This window comes from Arvicanthis niloticus, chromosome 7, assembly GCF_011762505.2.
Source record: "Arvicanthis niloticus isolate mArvNil1 chromosome 7, mArvNil1.pat.X, whole genome shotgun sequence".
Lineage (NCBI taxonomy): Eukaryota > Metazoa > Chordata > Mammalia > Rodentia > Muridae > Arvicanthis > Arvicanthis niloticus.
Window position 1 is genome coordinate 75,437,276 of NC_047664.1, and position 19,214 is coordinate 75,456,489.

General features: G+C 44.6%; 1 protein-coding gene across 1 annotated transcript in view; it reads right to left on the bottom strand.

Annotated features, from left to right (window-relative positions):
• The window catches only part of Lnx1 (ligand of numb-protein X 1), a 108,216-nt gene extending 89,844 nt beyond the window's left edge, over nucleotides 1–18,372 (bottom strand). Inside the window, exons 1-2 of the mRNA XM_034509001.2 lie at nucleotides 18,235–18,372; nucleotides 609–1,085 (exon numbers count right to left, since the gene is read on the bottom strand). Coding sequence (XP_034364892.1) covers nucleotides 609–1,000 — 392 coding nt within the window. The 5' untranslated portion in view covers nucleotides 1,001–1,085; nucleotides 18,235–18,372. The remainder of the gene's footprint in view (nucleotides 1–608; nucleotides 1,086–18,234) is intronic.
• Between the last annotated feature and the right edge of the window lie 842 nt (nucleotides 18,373–19,214).

A 19,214-nucleotide genomic window follows, 5' to 3' on the forward strand; every position in this document is an offset into this window, starting at 1 on the left:
GTTGTTAAAGAATCCAACTCTACATATGATGAACATATGTTAATAAAAAATTAAAATTAAAAATAAGTAAGAGGATAAATGTAGATCCTACATTAATCAAAGAGATGGTTTGTTTATGGAAGGATTCCTTGTTGGTTTCAGAATTTCTGTCCATCCTGGTTAAGAGAGCAGCCAGGAGAAAAGGGAGAAAGGAGGGAAATGTGGATCTAGGATAACCTCAGAGATACCCCCTGGTAAGCTACTTCTTCCAGCTAGGTCCCATCTCCTGAAGCTTCTGCTATCTCCACAAAGAGCACCACTGGCTGAGGACCAAGCATTTGAAACTCGACCTGGTGCTGATATTTGATATCTAAGCCATAACATTCACCAAACCATAAACACATAAGTGCATGCGCACAACCCAGTCCTACTTCCTGCTATTTCCTCACACTAGTTCACAGCCATAAACACCTAGGCTGTGCTCTACTGGAACAGATCGCTTCACTGGTTCCAAAGAGAAAGTACAGGCATCCTACAGAGTGCCAGGGCGCTGGGAGCAAGTCCTTGCTGCACCCTCATGGATGTCTTTCTAGCAGGGCCCGAGAAAGGAGGAAGAGAAGGGTTCCTACCTTGTCTGAAAATGATGCTGCAGATCGCAGCGCTGCAGCACCTCGGTGCAGTGCTCTGTGAACGGGCAGTTGACCAACAGCTTGTTGAGAAGCTTGTTGACCAAGATGCTGGATTTCTTGCAATGCTGCAGAACCATGGGCTTTCGGTCCACAGGGCAGAAGTCTTTCTCCACCAGGAAGTTGGTGAGACACAGGGTACAATAGGTGTGTCCGCACGGAGTGTCCAGAGGGTCCAGCAATGCTTGCAGGCAGATGTGACATACGAGGTCGTCATCTACATCTTCTGTGTACGTGTAGAAGTGGTTTTCCTCTGGCGAATGGTTTTGGCCACACACTACGCACAGCGGCTCGGGACTGGGATCTGGGTCTGCCGGAAGGTCTGGTTGGTTCATGGCTGAGTAGGGATCAGAAAATTCAGGAAAGCAGTATTTCCCCGGGAGCAGGTCAAGATATTCTAAGAGTCACTCACATGCAAACCTACAAAAGAACAAGGCAGCACGAGTTCACACCATAGCCTGAGGAGGGGAGCAGAGCTGTGAGTGTGGCTGAGCTGGGCCTGAGAAAGCCAGGCCTGAGCATTCACTCTAAGATGCTCAGGCAACTAGCTTTGTCTCACTGTACCTCTGCTTCATATTATAGGAATAATGTGGGCTGGCAACAGCCCTGTCACGATGGGTTAATAATCACTTGGGGCCTGTCTACTGGTAAAATGTGTAGACCACACACAAGAGATATAATTTGTTAAGAAAACTTAGTCTGATGACTCTTCTCATCTGTCTACCTATCACCAGTGAGGTGGCCTCTGAGTTCAAACCTACCACTACTGTGCATGGATGCCTTTAACCAGGAAAGAGCACAGTGACCATAGCCTACCTTATAGAGCTCACATGAGGATTAAGCAAGTTTGTTGAAGATGTTTGATTTTCACAAAGCATACACTAAGTATGGATTAACTACTAGTGATTTTCTTACGGGTGTCTCAGAATTTATTTTGTCTTTGGTCTCTCTCTGGTGGCTTAGAAAATGGAGTGTCAGTTTCCACAAGAGGACCTTCCTGCTTTGTCATCACGGTAGGCTTGGATGACTGTGGTCTTTGATTCAATTATGTATTGATATTTTCCCCAGAAAAAAAAAATACCATGGCAACATGTCTTTTCCTTTGATACAGATGGAGTTCCCAACGAATGGGTTTTTTCCAGTGTTTGATTTTATACCTTGAAAGTTTCTTAGACAATCAATAAATATTTTTAATTACCAAATCTAAGCCAGGCTGTGAGCTGACAGGGAGACCTCAAGGAATTGTGCAAAGGACGCGGTTGTAGGGAGTCCTCAGTCCAGAGAGGAGGTGAACATTCATATAACTTGGCAGAGACCATGTAACCATTGTCTGCTGGGATTCTGCCACTGTTTATACCAAGGATGCATTAAGCCTGTCGGATGCATTGAGCCTGTTGTCCCCTCCTGTCCCTTCCCCTCCCATCCCCCCTCTTTCATCCTCTTCCCTCCCCTCAACACAACTCTTTTTTTTTTTTTTTTCAAATATAAGTACTTTCTGCTTTCTCCAGGGACATGAAGACACATGAACTAGACAGAAGGTGTGTGCATGTGGAAGGAACACGCCTGCCACGCACTGATCCGCGTCTTCTTTTCCAAACATTTTGAGTTTGTTTGTCTAAACACAGGTTTATCTCAGGAAAATACATGCCTTCCAACTTGTACGGAGTAAGCTTTATTGTTTACATTTCTGAACTCAGCCAGGATGCCTGAACTGTCAGAGCCCAGCATTTTGTATCTCTCTCCATGAGACCACAAAATGCAAACGGTAGAGGGGTGAAGTTGCTGTCAGCCAAGAGTTCAAGGCAACCTCATGGCTGCTATTTGTCTGGGGCGCTGAGAAGGCACTGGAAGCTCACAGGAACCACTTTCAGGGAGACCGGAAATAGTTAAAAAATAAACGTGAGAAAGGAAATGGGCCACCCAAAAAGTTATCGTCTTCCTGTAAGGAGAAAGGTGCAGAAGGGTAAAAGGAGGCTCTAGGTCTTTGGAGATTCTTCGAGAGTTGTGGCATACACTCCCACGTGCTCTGGTCCTGCCCTTTCTCAGTCGGCTGTAAGGAGACAGCCTAACAGAAAACCAGTCAGCAGCTGCAGGCACCAATGAAAAGGTAACTGTTCATATTGAGTGCCGTGGCTTTCTCAGCAACATGGTGACGGAGACCTGATGTGTGGTTTGTATAGTGTGTTCCCGGAGGAGGCTCACTCAGGATCTTCTGGGGGGAAGGACGGTGGAGAAGACAAACAGAAGCCCTGCCTCCCTTGCTGTGGTCTGGACAAGCGCCTCCCAAAGGTGCATGTGTTACAGGCTTGGTCCCCACGCTACTGGGAGGAGAGGGTGTGGAGCCTGTGAGAGGTGGGGTATAGGGCTGGTCATACAGTCACTGGGATGTGCCTATAACATTTTATTATTATTTTAAAGGATCACGTAAGGGTGTTTCAAGCACATGTACAATGTACTTTGAACATATCCCACTGCATAACCCCACTGCTCTCTTCCTCTTAGCTCTTCTTCCTTCCCATGAATCCCCTTTGTGTCCGTTCTCCCAGAAGTTGCCTTGGTTAGGGTCTGTACAGCAATAGAAAGACAGACACTGGCTGGGGTCTTTCATAATCGTAACACAAAGCTGACTAAATGCGTGACCCCCTCCCCCATGCCTATATATACACAAGCACATTATGTTCTTCATAATATTCTGCACTAAGAGTCCTACCTTACAAACAAACACACAAACAGACACCAACCTCAAAGTAAAAATCCCTGTAGGTCACAGACTAGATAATCCCACTCATAAATAGATTTCTACAATTCTGTCTTAATAAAGAGGAAATGTGTTTGTTTTATTTATGTGTCTTTCTCTGTGTGTGTGTGTATATGTGTGTCTATGTGTGTGTGTCTGTGTATCTGTGTGTGTGTCTATGTGTGTGTGTGTGTGTGTGTGTGTGTGTGTGTGAGTCTCACTATAAGTGAGACCAGGCTGGCCTCAAATTCAGAGATCTGCAGGCCTCTGCCTCCCAACTGCTAGGATTAAAGGTGTGCAACACCATGCCAATCCAGATGGATGTTTTTATAACTTTGCTTCTAAACAAGTTACTTAGCATGTCCCATGTGCTAGGCACTGTGCTGAGGACATTATTAGATTGTGTCATTTTATTCTCTCAAGGCCTCATGACATTTTGTTTTGTTTTTAATTAAACAGATCAGGAAACTGGAGCATAGTTTCACTTAGCACTGGCCAGTCACACCCAAAAGGAAGCTAAGCAGGCCGAGCTGCCGGACTTTCCTCCTAACCTTTCCACTCTGTTTCCCAGTCTGTCTCCCAGTGTCTCCAATATGAAATGGTCAACACTTCAATAATGCAACTACTTCAATATAAAAGACCAAGGAAATCAGAAGGATTTAAATCTCTTTAGGTCTCACTGTAAGTAAAGATGTCAAAGCTCTGAAGACACACAGTCTTTGCCTCTAAGGAGAATTGCAGTGCCCCAGGGACAGAATTACCCAACAAGGTTAGCAAGCATAGCAGGGTTCAGCTCACACTCCAAAGCCCCCTGTCCTTCACCTCCACACTTCCTCCCCTCTCCCAACCTTGCTTCCAACCTCTCTTCTCTTTCTCCCAACCCCACTCCCTTTCCCTTCCCTCTCAGAGCAATGAATCTGCTGGCCCTTGGCCAGATGGTAAACCAACGTCTTAATGTAATGCTAATGTAAATACCACTTATATTTTTTTTGTGTGTGAATTTACTTTAGACTAAATAAAGTCTACATAAATAAAAATTGAGCATGAGAACACTGGCTGAATAAGCAGTTTGGACTCCAGAGCAATGAACCAGGTAGACTTCAGAAAATTAGATTTCTTCTGTTCACCTGGCAGTTCTCTTTGTGTTTCTATCTTTTGAACATATAACACATATCAAATTGCTGTAACCTAGAACATATCCTGCTTTTAGACATACATGAGCCTGGTACTGGGGTGAGACGACAGTATCAAGAATCATTTAATCTAACAGAGAAACACGTTTCTCCCCTAGAAAGCAGAGTTCAAGGCTGAGGTGGGTAGAAAATATCTGTTTAAATCTGCTCAGTAGGCCTGTCCTTTTGGCCCTGTCCAAGGAGGGCAAGGAGATGTGGCTTTCATACAGGTTAGAGTGAGAAGACACTAAGCATAAGTCAGACTTTCTTGGTCTCTCACATCAGCAACAATCTCTCCCCTTCTCTTTCACTTAGAAGACAAACGTGCCTTTCAGATGTTGACATAACCTAGAATCAGCTGGGAAGAGAGTCTCAATGAAGCATTGATTTTCTTCTTTGGGTTAGCCTTGGAACATGTCTGGGTCAGAGGACTGTCTTAATTATATCAATTGATGTGTCGAGTTCCAAGCCACTATGGGTGACACCATTCCTTAGGCAAGGGAAGAGACCTGAACTGTTTACAAGTGGAGAAACATAGTTGAGTGCAAGCAAGCATACATGCATTGTTCTCTCCTTTCAAAGGTGGATGCAATGTACCCATTTCTTTCCAGCCCCAGTCACAGGGCACACTGACTTACCTAATAAATAATGAGAAAATTAAGATGCTTCCCCCCCCCCCCCGACTTGTAAGGATGGCAGTCTGTCTTGCATTGGTATCTTCTCAAAGCTGACACATAGACACTGCATTAAAAGGAAGTTTTGAGAGTTGTCCTTAAATGAGACAATAATGACTTCATAAAAAAAATCATTCTACCCTTGGGTAGACCTTTATATCAGGAGAAATGTTCACACACTGAGGGAGAGTTTGTCTCCCTGTAGCTCCTCCCCTCTCCAGGGAACACAGGATTTTCCATGGAGTTCTTTAGTGCTTCAGTATTTGAAGACATGTCCTTCTCTGGACTAAGCTAGATTCACCCAGCTTTTCTTTAGGTTTCTGGTTTTTATGAAACTGGCTAATTCTCTCCATCAAGCATTTGTCTGTGGGTCTCCTACAATACCTGGAGAGGGAAAGCCCTAAAGAACAGAGGGAGCAGAGGGAGGCTGGTGACTGTACCAGTGAGCTGACCCTCAGCCAGCCTAGGATGCTTCCTCACTGCTTCTGCATGGGCACACAGGAGATGCTGCCCTGAGGTCAGAATAGCGTGTGCTTCTCTCTCTCTCTCTCTCTCTCTCTCTCTCTCTCTCTCTCTCTCTCTCTCTCTCTGTGTGTGTGTGTTTATGTATGAGAGAGAGAAAGACAGAGACAGAGAGAGAGCCCTCCACATGTGAGCATTTAACGGAGTCAGTCAACCACAGGTCAGGGTAGAAGGAAGCCATCTATGCTAAATATGTAACCTTTCCCCATTATCATTTTCCTAAAAATTCAGCATAGCAATACTCCTACATTGTATTAGATATTTTATGTAATCTGAAGAAGATTTAGGGTACACTAGAGATGAGTGATTATTAAATGTAAACACAAAACCATTTTACAGGAGAAACTTGAGCTATCTGTGGATTTGGGTGTCTGTGGGAGGGAAGGAATTTCTAGAAGCCTCTACTCTGCAGAGGGACAGCAGTCTCTCCATAGGTAGACAGACAGATGGATGGAGATAAGATCTAGGGTTATAAGGAGAAGCATGGAGTTTGTGAAAGCATAAACAAGGTCTGTGGACATGGTTGAAAAAAATGTAAAGCTATTTTGTGGCTCTATATAAACAGGAGACCTTCAGCACCTAGGCAGTCTGGCACCAGAATCTACAGTTTCCTGCTATTCTCTAGGACTGGTGGCATTTGGGGATGCTTTCAGCTATTTTATTCATCTCATTTTTAAATGTCTGGACAACACATAATGCAAGAAAACAGAGCTGGAAACCAATTAAACAAATGTTAATCGGTGATGCTTTTGCCACCTAAAGCAAAAATATTAAATTCAGCAGCACATGAAAAGACTGAGGCGATGAGCAGAGAGAAGCCCAGGGAAGAGGGAACAGGACCTTCCAGCCCCAACCACCTGCTCCACCCACAAAAGACACACAGTACTGAAAAGGAAAGTGTCTGGGGAGAATGCTGGTCACCCTAGATGGTGACCATTGTTCCAACTCAGGGAAAAGGCAGTGACTACACAGCCTTGCCTGCAGGAACCTCCTCGCTATCACACTACCGTGAGAAAGCCCCCCCACCCCCCCCATTGAATGAGTCCCTAAGTAACAGACACACTTATCCCACCGGTCCTGTGCTGAGTCACAGCCTGAGGTGAAAGGAACTGGGATGAAAATTCCTAAATAACCAGATTCCTAACCTGATCTTTCAGATTAGTTCCCATCCTCTGTCCATCACAGTTGGTTGCCTTGCTTTTGTTTTTTTAAAAGCAACCAGAGTTTGGCTTCACTGTCACTACGGTAACATGCCCAGGCATTTCCAGAGAGGTTTAACTGAGGAATGAAGACCCATTCCCAATTCGGGCAGTGCCAGTCTATGGCTGGAGCTCTGGACTGACCACAGCAGGGGAGGGGGAGGGGGGAGGGGGAGGGGGAGGGGGAGGGGGAGGGGGAGGGGGAGGGGGAGGGGGAGGGGGAGGGATGGAGCTGAGCTCCAGCATGTATCTCTCTCTGCTTCCTGACTGTGAATACTGGCTACCAGCACCCTGCTCTCCTATCTTCCCTTCCTCCATGGACCATATCCTTCAAACCATGAGCAGAAACAAACCCTTTCCTTAATTTGCTTTTGTCAGGTACTCCATTACAGCAATGGGAGGACGAATAGAAAGACTATTAAAATCATGGTTACTGAGCTTTTTTTTTCTTCTTAAACTTTGCACCCCAAGGTGAGTGCCTCATTTGCTTTCCCTATAACCAAGGCCTTATCAGTAGTTTTTCTTAGAAGTCCAAGTAGGGAAAGTGGGGTGTCAACACTGTGGCTTAGACCCGGCCCTGGGATTAACTGCCTTGATGAGTCTTCATGTTTTCCTTGCATCACCCCTGGTAGCCAGCCAGGTGCCATGAGGAAATGGTGGACTTGGTCCAGCGCATCCGAGGTGTGCCACTGGATTGTAAGCAAGCTCTGAATGGATTTATTCCCAGAGACAAAGCACCTTGGTCCTGCAGGAGCTTGCTGTGGTGATACACCCAGGTAACAAACAGTTCTCTATATCCAGGACATTGTCCAGAATGTGGCGAACAGTGAGAGGCTCTGCCCTACTGGAGAGGCATTCGATTGGTGATTTGGGGGAGGGTGGGGACACAGTCCCTGAGATGTAGATCACCCCATCCTCCTGTCTTAGCCTCCTGAGTGCTGAGGCTACAAGTGTCTGCCACCACACTTTGTATCGATGACTTAAAGTTGTTCAAAATCTTTTTTATCCCTCAACCAACCCTAATGTTTTACAATGTTTTTTGAATATAGACAGACTACACCTAGACCTAGTGATCATACCGGTAACTTAGCTCTAAGAACTAGAGTCTGGGGAACAGGGCTTGGAGAGACAGCTCAGCTGGTGAGGTGCTTACATTGAAACCACAGGAACCTGAATTAAATCCCCAGATCCCACATAACAAAACAAAACAAAACACACACACACACACACACACACACACACACACACACACACACACACAAATAGTCAGGCAAGCAAAAGGCCATGACTATGGCTTGAGCTTTAATCCCTGCACTGAGAGGGAGGAGACAGATTCCTGAGCCAACATAACAGATGGGAAAACTATAGGTCAAAGGAGAGCCCCTGCCTCAAAAGAGCCAGGTAGATGGTGCCTGAGAAACGACACCCACCCAAGGTTGTCTTCTGTCCTCCACATACACATGTGTGCACCCACACAGTCGCAGATACCCGAGGTTGTCTTCTGCCCTCCACATGCACCCACACATACACAGACACCCAAGGTTGTCTTCTGTCCTCTACCTACACGTGTGCACCCACACATACATGCACACCCTGCATGAGCATAGACATCTATGAAGTAGAAACTCAGCCTGGTCTGGCGGTGCAGGCTCAGTGATGACATGCTTCCCTGGGACGTGTGAGGCCCTAGGTTCAGGCTCCAGCATCACAAAACACCAGAATAAAAAAGACACTTAGAAATCCCTGAGGTGTAGAGTTTTTGTTGATAATGCTTTAAAACTCAGGGAAGCACTGTTGGGCAACATGGTGACTTAGCATTTTAAACTGGCCCCAGGGGCTTCACTTCAGCCATAGACAGGTCACTCATTCCTATGCAGAAACTTAACCATGGAGAAGCCCAGTGGACCAGTGCCAATAACTGCTTCCCACAGTGGCCCTGGCCACCTGCTCTCTCTCTCTAAAGGAATCTGCCTGGCAGGCACATTTGTCTCAGTAATGCTCTGGCCCTGGCTAAACCTCGTAAAATAGGTTATTTGTAGGGAAAGCAAATTCCCAAAGTTGAGATAAGACCTATCTCTTCTTCCTTGACCTTATTTATGCCTCAAGTCTCAGATTCATTCAGTGAGCATTGAAGGCTCTGATAATGTGCGATCTGTTTAATAAGTACTAATTATGAACGGCGATACATTATTCCCTGCCTTACAGAATTGTATGTAACCAGGAAAACCAGGTGCTTCAATGACCTGAATACAAAGAGTTACTTATGGGATAAAAACCTATCTTTAAACTAAGAGAGAAGGTTGGAGGAGAAATCTGTTTGTGCACAGGGAAGGACCTGCACTTCACCTTGGGAGAAGGAGGCAGGTACTCACAGTCTGCTGCGAGGGTTGAGGGTTGTGGTTAGATCTGCTTCTGCTTAACTTCTAAATCGCTGGTCTCAAAGAGGGAGCAAGAGACTCATTAATGAAATCTGCGAATGACATTCGCCTGCAAAGTGTTTCAAACACCAGAAAGAACAGAAAAATATAAAGGGTCTCTACAGAGGTCAGAATCTGCCAGGAAATGACAGGCCTGAGCAAGAGAGACGGCAGAACACATCTGGAGTCAATAACCAGGAACACAGACATTCAGAAAGTGGGAGAGACAAGGGAAGTGGTGGAGCGAGCAGAGTCCCCCGTGGCTAGCCAATTACATATGAGTTCTAGAGGCCCGGGGATGGCTTTTCACAGCCTTCCAGAAAAAAAGCATCATCTCCCTTGACAGGAGACTTCACCAGACTTTCCCTGGATGTCATGGTGCACCTGCCACCCTTGGTTGGTAAGAGCTCTGTCTCAAATAAGACGCCCTACCACATCCTAGGCTATAAACATGGAGTCCTGCAAACAATGCACAGTTAAAGTACATCATCTGAGCAAGGGCTCTACCACTACTGGGCATCAGCAAGGACTCCTGGGAAGAGCTGACTTTGGGGAAGTATGGGAGCGAAACGGCCTGCAAGCTGGTGTCCTCCCTCTCAAAGATGACCGTGGCAGGAAGAGACTTTTTCTTCTCTTTTCTTTCTTTCTTAAAAACAAACAAAACACACACACGCACACACACAAAACAAAAAAACCCACATAACCAAGTTTTTGAAAGGTAATTACAAGAAGAAATATATTTCAATTCTTAACATTTTTCAACTCTTTCAGTTCTACAGATGTGTGCCAACTGCCCTGTCCCTGACCACCATTTGTCTTGAACTCTGGGGATTCTCAGAAAATTCAATGCTATCTTCATGGCGTTCAGGATTAATCAGGAAAATAGAGGTAGATAAATGGCATGACACAGGTGGCGAACACGGTGATGGTGATGAGGCTTTGAAGGACAAAGCACAAGAGAACCACAGAGTTAGACCCAGGAAACTTAATGGACCACCTGGTTCCTAGGAAGGATCACAAAAGGTGACTGCAGTCCAGTTGCATAGCACACGTGCACTGGGGTTCAAGCTTTAGCACCACCTATACAGGGCATTGGTGGTACATGCCTTAATCCTAGCACTCAGGAAGTGGAGATAGAAGAATTAGAAGTTCAAGGTCATCCTCACCTATATAGGGAGTTCAAGGCCATCCTGGGCTACCTGAGGCCCTGTCTTTAAAAGAATTAACAAGACCCAAAGACAAACAAAAGTGAGTAGGACTTTGATAAGTGAGAGGAAATCTTGAGGGGAAAGAGCCTGGCCCAACATTGCCATCAAGGACAAGAATGCACACAGGTTGGTGGCGCTACATGATTTTAAAGCACTCTTTTAAAATTTTATATAGAAGCCATAGATTTGTTTTTAATTCAGGGCCTCACTATATATGTAGCCTAGCTGGCTTCACACTTATAGTGTAACCCAGGCTGTCCTCAGACTCATGACCCTCCCTCAGCCTCCCAAGGGCTGGGATTACTGGTGTGAGCACAATGCCTAGCTTAGAAATTACTTGATTTTGGTCTGGGCAAGAACATAGGTTCTCACCAAGTAGGGTTGACATGTCAGTTACTATTCTAAATCCATCCAGTGATAGAGGCCTGGGTAGTTTTCAAAGATCCAAAGTCTTTGTGACTTTGGCTGTTGGCTCTTGTTCTGTCTTTCCGTGTCCAGCATATGCCACACGACTCCTTCAAAACATGATGCCCATCTCTCAAATTAAAGACAGCATTGCTGGTTCTCCCTTGTCTTCTCTCTTCATCTCTGGTCCTTCCAACTGTCTTTGTAAGTAGTCCAGGTGATGGCAAAGAGTCTCCTAGGACATTTTTTTTTTTTTAATTTGTTAAGGTCCCTTGAGACAATGGTACTTGCAAGTAGAGATTTATCTGTTTATCCTGGCATGGGAAATCAAGATTCATTTGAGCGATAACCTCCAAGAATATGGCTTGTCCTGTCTTCCATTGCAATCTTCGTTGGTGTCTGTTGCTTTCTTTCTGTAGATTTGTGTTCATGGGAAGAATACATTAGGTTTTTAGAGCACAAAACTCTTACTACTGTGCCCTGAACACAGGAATAAAGGATGGAGGTATCAAAGGCTGCCAACTCTAACTCTTTGTTGCTTATACTTCACTCAGTATGTCCAGTGCACCAGTGGTTCTCAATCTGTGGGGAGGTCAAATGACTCTTTCACAGTGGTTGTATATCAGATATCCTGTGTTTCAGAGATTTACATTATGATCCATAACACTGGCAAAATTACAGTTATGAAGTGGCAGTGAAATAATTTTGTGGTTGGGGTCACTACAAGATGAGATGTATTAAAGGGTCGAAGCATTAGGAAGGTTGAGAACCACTGGTCTACATGAAGCTTTCTCCGTGAACAGGCAGAGATGGCTGAGTATGTGAACATCAGCTATACGTGAGTGCAGAGAGTAAAACCATGCCCCACTCGAGGACATGACCATGGTTCTCCCCAGACCTAGGAAGCTGACCTAACTGGGAAATTTGTCTTTTAGGTATGTCATCAAGTGTTGGATCTTGAGATGAGAATATATTGGATTACCTGAGTAATCACTACGTCTAGTATCCTTAGGAGGGAGAGAAGAGAAGGCAGACTCAGAAGAGGAGGTAATGCGAAGACTTAGTCACATACCAAGTGACCTCTGGATCCAATAGAAGAGGCAAAGGTAGATTCCCTCTTGCCTAGCTCTCTCAAAGATGGGAATGTGACCCAGCTGATGTCTTGATTTCAAACTTCTGCACACTCTAAAACTGAGAGTAATAAATGAAATCTTTTAAAACACCTGAGTTTATGGTCATCAGCTATGGAAATCCCAAGAGACTAACCCAGGAGACTATATATTTCTAGAGATGAATCCCACAGAAATGAGGTAAATCTTCCCAATGGCCCACTCTAACCCTTCTCTGCATGGCTAAGTGACAGGGTAAACATTTTGAGATGGCAGCCACTAAAACTTCTGTATACTTAGAATAGCAATCCTTCCCCAGTGTACAACTCTAATGATTTGCTTTTAGTTCACTAATAAGTTACAACGCAGATGTCTTTAGAAGTGACCATGAAACCAATTTACAAGGGCGCCCAGGGGCTACCATTGGAATGGCTGAGTGTGTGTATACTGTGGAAGATGTCATACAAGTATGACCGTAATTCTTAATGAGGAGCTTGAATACACAAGGTGACTCACGTGTTAATGTGAGGATGTATGAGCCGAAGCATGCAGTGTTCTATTCAAAAGAGGCCACGTGACTGACAGACTGTAGTCACAAGCAAGCTGTACACAGATATCTCAACAAATAGCAATGACATAGCTAAGCCTTCCATCATGCATATGCTGTTGCCATGCTGGGTGCCAAGAAGCTATTAAAGGAATTCCTAGAGAGCTATTCCACTCTGCTGCTGCTGAAGTCTCTCATGTCCCTGTGACAAATGCGTCAAGCACAAGAAGCAAATCCGAGTCACTGGGAGGCAGTGGTGACAGTGGTAGTGTTTAAGTGTGCAAGCTCCAGAGTAAAACTCAGTGTCAAACAAATGACATTAGAGATGAAACTTGTGGCACATGTTTGAAGTGCCCTAGTCAACCCACAAACAGCCACAGGGAATGTAGCCCCCTGGGCAGGGAGAAGGAGGGATTTGTTGAGAGAGATAAAAGAAGCAGAATGGGATAAGAAGGAAAACAATGCTCGTCCTCCATGGAGGCAGATGTTCACATGTCTCCGCCAGTCAAAGACAGTTGATATATCTAGGTTGGGTATTAGGTTACACTTCTGATTGATATTGAGCATTACCAAACTTATAAAGCCTTTGGTTAACATTAAAAAATTTTTATAAAGGCAAAAAGGAGAATGGGGCATGGTATAGGGGTTTTCTAGGGAGGGGAAATGGGGAAAGGGAATGGCATCTGAAATGTAAATAAAATATCCAATAAAAAATAAACAAACAAGAAGAAAAGAAAAGAAAAGAAAAGAAAAGAAAAGAAAAGAAAAGAAAAGAAAAGAAAATGCTTGTCCTAAAGCCTGTATATGTTAGTTTGGGAGTCAGCTCATCTGCCCTGTCTGAAGTGGGAATACCTCTGCTCCTTTCTGTTGTAAATATATAAAAATTGGAAATTTGTTGCTATGACTTTCAATAAGCAATTTGCTACAAGTTAGGGGATGGGCTGATATCAGACATGCATTTTTCTCATGTAATATTTAAAACAATTGATTTTACATTATGTATTTTCATGCCTCATGTAAAGAAACATCTCAGCTGAAGAAACACAAATAATCTTTGGTCGGATGATCAAAGCCATCTGTCCATCCGTCTACCATCCATCCACCATCAATCCACACATCTATCCATCATCCATCAATACAACTATCTTTTATCATCCAGTCATCTATCTGTCATTCATTCACACATTCATTCACCCCTCATCCACACATCCATCTGTCTGTCAACCCAGCCACCCAGCTGCCAAACACTCCAGGTGTTACATATGTGGAATAATCCTCACTGTCAGTGACAACACACTCAGAACACCCCGACTCCCGCAGCTACCTATTACATTTTTAGAAACACCCATTCACAGGAGGTGCTTTCTCACCTTGATTTGAAGTCTGTATCTGTGTTGCTAAGCAGTAGGCCCCTGCAGTTTCCTTGTGACAGAGGACACAGAGTAAGGAGGGAATGACAGGTGGGAAGTGAAAGAGAGAGTCAGCACTTGATGACCCTGATCTCAGCCCCCTGTAGTCTCTGTTCTTAGTGACTTTTATGGTTTTCATCCTCATTCTTTGGAGACAGTACCTACTTAAAAATCTAAGGAAGAATGACACAGACTCCTTCAAGTAGTTTTGAAAGGCTCATAATTGTTTGGAAACACTGTCAGAGGACAGTCAATTTACCGCCCACATAAAAGTGAGTCTGTAATGCTGGCACATAAATATCAAGAATAGTTTCATGCTGCCAGGAAGTCCAGAGATACCGAGGTGGGGCGGACCTACTTGGGAGCTTCTGTAGCCCCAAGCAAAGCAGATCTTTGGGGCTCCCCCTTAGGGGTGCAGAACTCTAATAGTAACAGGAGAAGAAATACTGAAAGGTTGCAGTCATGAGCCTCTGCTGGAGGAAGATGCCTGGATTGCTCGTCTTTTACCCCAGATTGCTACACCTACTGATCTTTAAAAGACACCCACCACACTGGCAGCCACTCTACCCTAGAAGGCCAAAGTTAACAACATGATTTTGGTTAACAGGCTTTCCTTCTAAGCCTATGGTAGTGATCTCTCCAGAAATGTGCAGTGTTCAGTCAGTGGCTTTTTCCATCATTATGTCCAGACTGAAGCATGAGTTAAGTCATCTAACTGTAGTTAACATAACATATTGATCCTAGGATAATAGACCACTTAAACTGAACAATTAACATGTACCAGGTACCTTACACATGCAACAGTTATTACAGAAATCCCAGGTACCTAAGTACCTAAGCTTCCCAGGCAATCAGACTGAGGCAAAGATATTAAGTGCCTCATCCAGACTGGCAATTGTGTGACAGAACTTGGTCTGTCTGATTCCCATGACCACGCCTTCTCTTCAAGAATATCACATGAGGACTAGCTAACATGGTTCCAGGGCCATTCCAAACAGGTTAAAATGTTTGTCTGGGGCAGAAAGAAATCACATGATAGAACTGGGCTTTGAGCCCAGGCAGTCTGATGCCAAAGATCAGTTCCCTATTCTAGGATGGCAGTGCCACTTCACCTGGAACTAAATGAATAGAACCATGAGGCCCCAGTGAGAGGGGCTGCCCACCCCTGCTCTCCATTACTTTGATACATGCATTTAGGTAGAGTCCCCTGTGTTCTATTGTAGGATGCAGGGGTTTTATCTTGGGGGTATGGGGGTCAAGGAGCTCCAGGTTCTTCCTTAGAGTACCCTTCAGCAAGCTGTAGTATTTTTAAAGTTAGTCCTCAGTTCACTGGGCCCTTGCTCTTGAATGGCAGAAATGTATGTTACACTTTGGGAAGAGGGTGGGGCCACAAGAAGCTCGCAGCGGGTCTGGGACCACATCTGCTCTGATGCAATGATTCAAGGTCCTCGACAGGTACAACATATTCTGCTTAAGGGTGTGGATCTTATCCAAAGGACCCATGAGCCTTCCATCCACAGAATGGTACAGGTTGCAAATTATCTGTCATCTCTCACACTGGCCTGGCCAAGTGCTCATGGAGTCTGAGGAAGAAGATGTTTACGTACAAGATTAGAGGGGACCAAGTACCCAAGGCCACTCAGGGTGGTAGCATGATTAAAACAGTCTGGGCTCCCTGGAAGTCAGAGCACCCCAAATGACAATGACAATGAGACCTCTCCTGAAAGACTTTAAGAACTCACACTTTGTGGATGTATCAAGATATCCTTGAACTGGGGACAAGAAGGAGGAGCGACTACTCCAGAGTTTGCTTCACCAAGGAGACTGGCAGACATACACTGCTTGGCTCAGAGAATGACAGCTCGTTCACTCTCCTCCCTCCCGACTGTTGTGTTTCTCCAAACTGTTAACAGTGGGGTTAATTACTGACAATTAATTACAGTAATAAGGGCTGGGTTCTGAACCATTGCAGCCACAGGAGAACTACATAGGCTCATACAAGTCCTCTGAGCTCCCAGGAAAACTCCTCCAGCAGAGAGGGGCTTTTATTTGTCCCTGGATCAGTACCAGGCACTGCTGACTCCAAGCTCTGCCTACACTCAGAGAACCACATCATGGCACAGGGCACTTATCTCTTATCCTACTGAGAAATGAGCGGAGGTACAGAGAAGTTCGGTCATTTGCTAAAAGATGTACAATCTCCTATCGCACTTTGTATGCACCTGAACCAGTGGCGCTGTCATGGCAGGCTTCTCAGGGAGCACATTTCAAGTTATCCAACAAACTGCCTGGACCCCTATACTAGACACCATGACTCTGGTTTCTACCCTGTCTTTTTTTTCCTTCTTTTTCTTTTTCTTGAATTGGGGATATATATATATATATATATATATATATATATATATATATATATATATATAAAATTTTTCTAAGCAGTTAGAGACAATGATGAAATGATTTGTTATTTAATCATAGGTTAATTATTGTAAAAATAACTAATTAATCAGGTATACAAGAGGGGGTCTGCAGAGGTTTGGAAGATCAAAGACAAATTTATACCTACAAAATCCAGGCCATGGGGACTCCTTTTCTCATTGTGCTCACAAACCTCTGAATCAACTGAGAATGTTATTAAGGTATCAATAGCAGTCACTGTGCAAACACACGAGTTTAGAGGACAATACTGGGCATAAAGGTCAACTAGAGAAGCTTCCCAAGAGTCAGAAAGAAACCGGTAACAAGCACGAGGCAGCCGATTACCAGTAAGAAGCAGCTGCTCAGGGGCACTAGTTTTTAGTTGCTTCAGTTTGTACTCTTGGACATTTGGCATGTTCTAGTTTCTAGAGGGCTGTATACGGGCTTATTTCCTCGTAGATGATTTCCTTACAAACTCATCTGTTAACTTAAATCCTTGGAAAGCAACTAATGAAGGCTATAAAATGAAATGTCTCATTCATTCATTCATTTCTCTCCTGGAGTTACCCAGCTAAGTTGATAAGAAGACGGACTGGGGATTTTTTCCTCTGCTCTCGTTAATAATATTAGCTGGCGGAGTGTGGCTCTTGGGCCCATTGAGAGCAGGTTATGTGATCAGGAGTAGAAAAACAAACATGGGTCCTTGAGGTAAAATTACTTTTAAGGTCAGGTCTAGCCGAGCAACCTCCTCCATGTATTTACTATATTAAGAGCAAGATATAAGCAACAGAAGAGTTTCAACAATTCAAAACCCAGACCTGGCAGTCCATTCTTGTGGCCTTGAAGGGTAATCTTTACTTTAACCAAAGGTCAGCAGGCAGCCTATCTGGCCTGAAGGTAAACAGGGTTCTAATCCAGACTGTTAAATGTTTTCCACAAGTAAAGGAAACTAAAGGCTTTTTGTCTGAGAGAGAGAGAGAGAGAGAGAGAGAGAGAGAGAGAGAGAGAGAGAGAGAGAGAGAGAGAGCGACAGACATACACACAGAGACAGAGAGAGTGAGAGACAGACAGAGACAGAGAGAGAGACAGAGACAGAGAGACAGAGACAGAGAGACCGAGAGAGACAGAGAGAAACAGAGACAGACACACAGAGAGAATTTATCACCTTTAGTACTGATTTTCTATTGTAAACAACAAAACCTAGGGAAGTATTACAGCTTTGGGTCAAAACTTCTTCAGATGAGATGAATGCAGAAAGCAAGGGGAAAAAAAAGACAATCTGAATTTTGTGACTGTCCCCAGCACCCCTCTCACCCCCTACACACACACACACACAGAGAGAGAGAGAGAGAGAGAGAGAGAGAGAGAGAGAGAGAGAAAACAGGCTGAACAAGTCTGCACATTTGAACTAACTTTCAGAAAACATCTCACCTCTCTTTTCTCTGAAGTTTTAAAAAGAATCAGATCAACTTCACCAACAAGCTGAGGCTGGATTAATAATCAGGAAACAAAAATAATTAAGTATCTGGCAAAGACAATGCTACTGGCCATGGAGTAAGGCTGTCACAGATATCTCTACTCTCAGAGTGTAACTCTAGACTGTGCCAGTAAGCGTCTGTCTGTCTGTCTCTCTCTCTCTCTTTCTCTCTCTCTTTCTTTCTTTCTTTCGTTTGTTTTCTCATTCGTATTTCTCATTCAGATCCCTCTGGCTCAGGGGTCTAAAGGCCGAGAGAGGAAAAACCAGTTCCTGCTCACCTGTTCAAAGATGTTTGGTTCTCTCAAAGCAGCAGTGACCAACCAGCCTCCATCCCTGTGTCAGAAGCTTCTAGGGACGCCTGGGCTGTGACTGGTCTCAACTTCTGTGTACAGGTGGCTAGAGGAAGAAGGAGGGCATTGGTTGGTTCAGAGCAGGAAATCTGTGACATCACGGAAGTCTGGCTGAGACCTTAGGGACTAAAACATCCCCGGAGGCCCCGCCCCCCCTGTCAATTACCTGAATACCTTGGAGCAGGTAGGTGGCGTAGAGCAATTTGCTGGATGGAATTTACTTTCCTTCCTGAGCACAGCACGTGCCTAGCCCCGTGTACAGATCTGAATGCGTATGCCTGATTGTTTCCCAGGCCCATCTTGTATGCCTGATATTGTTTCCCCGGGCTCTTGCGAGCCCACACAGCTGCCAACATGGGAATTAAAAGGGACATTTAAACACTGGAATGAGACAGGGATTTTTGTAGGTGCAAAAAAGGAAAAGAGTGTGAAGACTTAGCAATATCTGGGATTTTCCCCTACTAATTCCTTTCTGAATCGTATCCCTTTGAGTTCTTGTGTTTTTCTGTTCCGATATTATAACAAACTGGAGATGACATTACAAGTCTACTTCTTAAAAATCTAAATTCGATGCCCGTCAGCGTCATTTTCCAAACACTCCTCGTGGTCCCCAACATATGAATTCAGGTACTGGTAAAACTTCAGTCATTCCTACCTCGGTCTGCCTGTCACGTGGTGGTTACAGTCCTCAGTAGGCCTGCAATTAGGAGCACTTTAAATGATTCAGGTTAGAATGATAGCGCCTTACTAAGGCGATGTTGTCTGCCTGGGAGAGTTAGGGACGAGGAGTCAGAGCTATTTTGGTTCCAAGCTTGGTGTGTGACCCTGGACAAGTCACCCTTGCTTCAGCTTTTCCAGCAGGAAAGAGAGGCTAATGGCACGACTCAGCTGGCATTTGAGTGACAGCT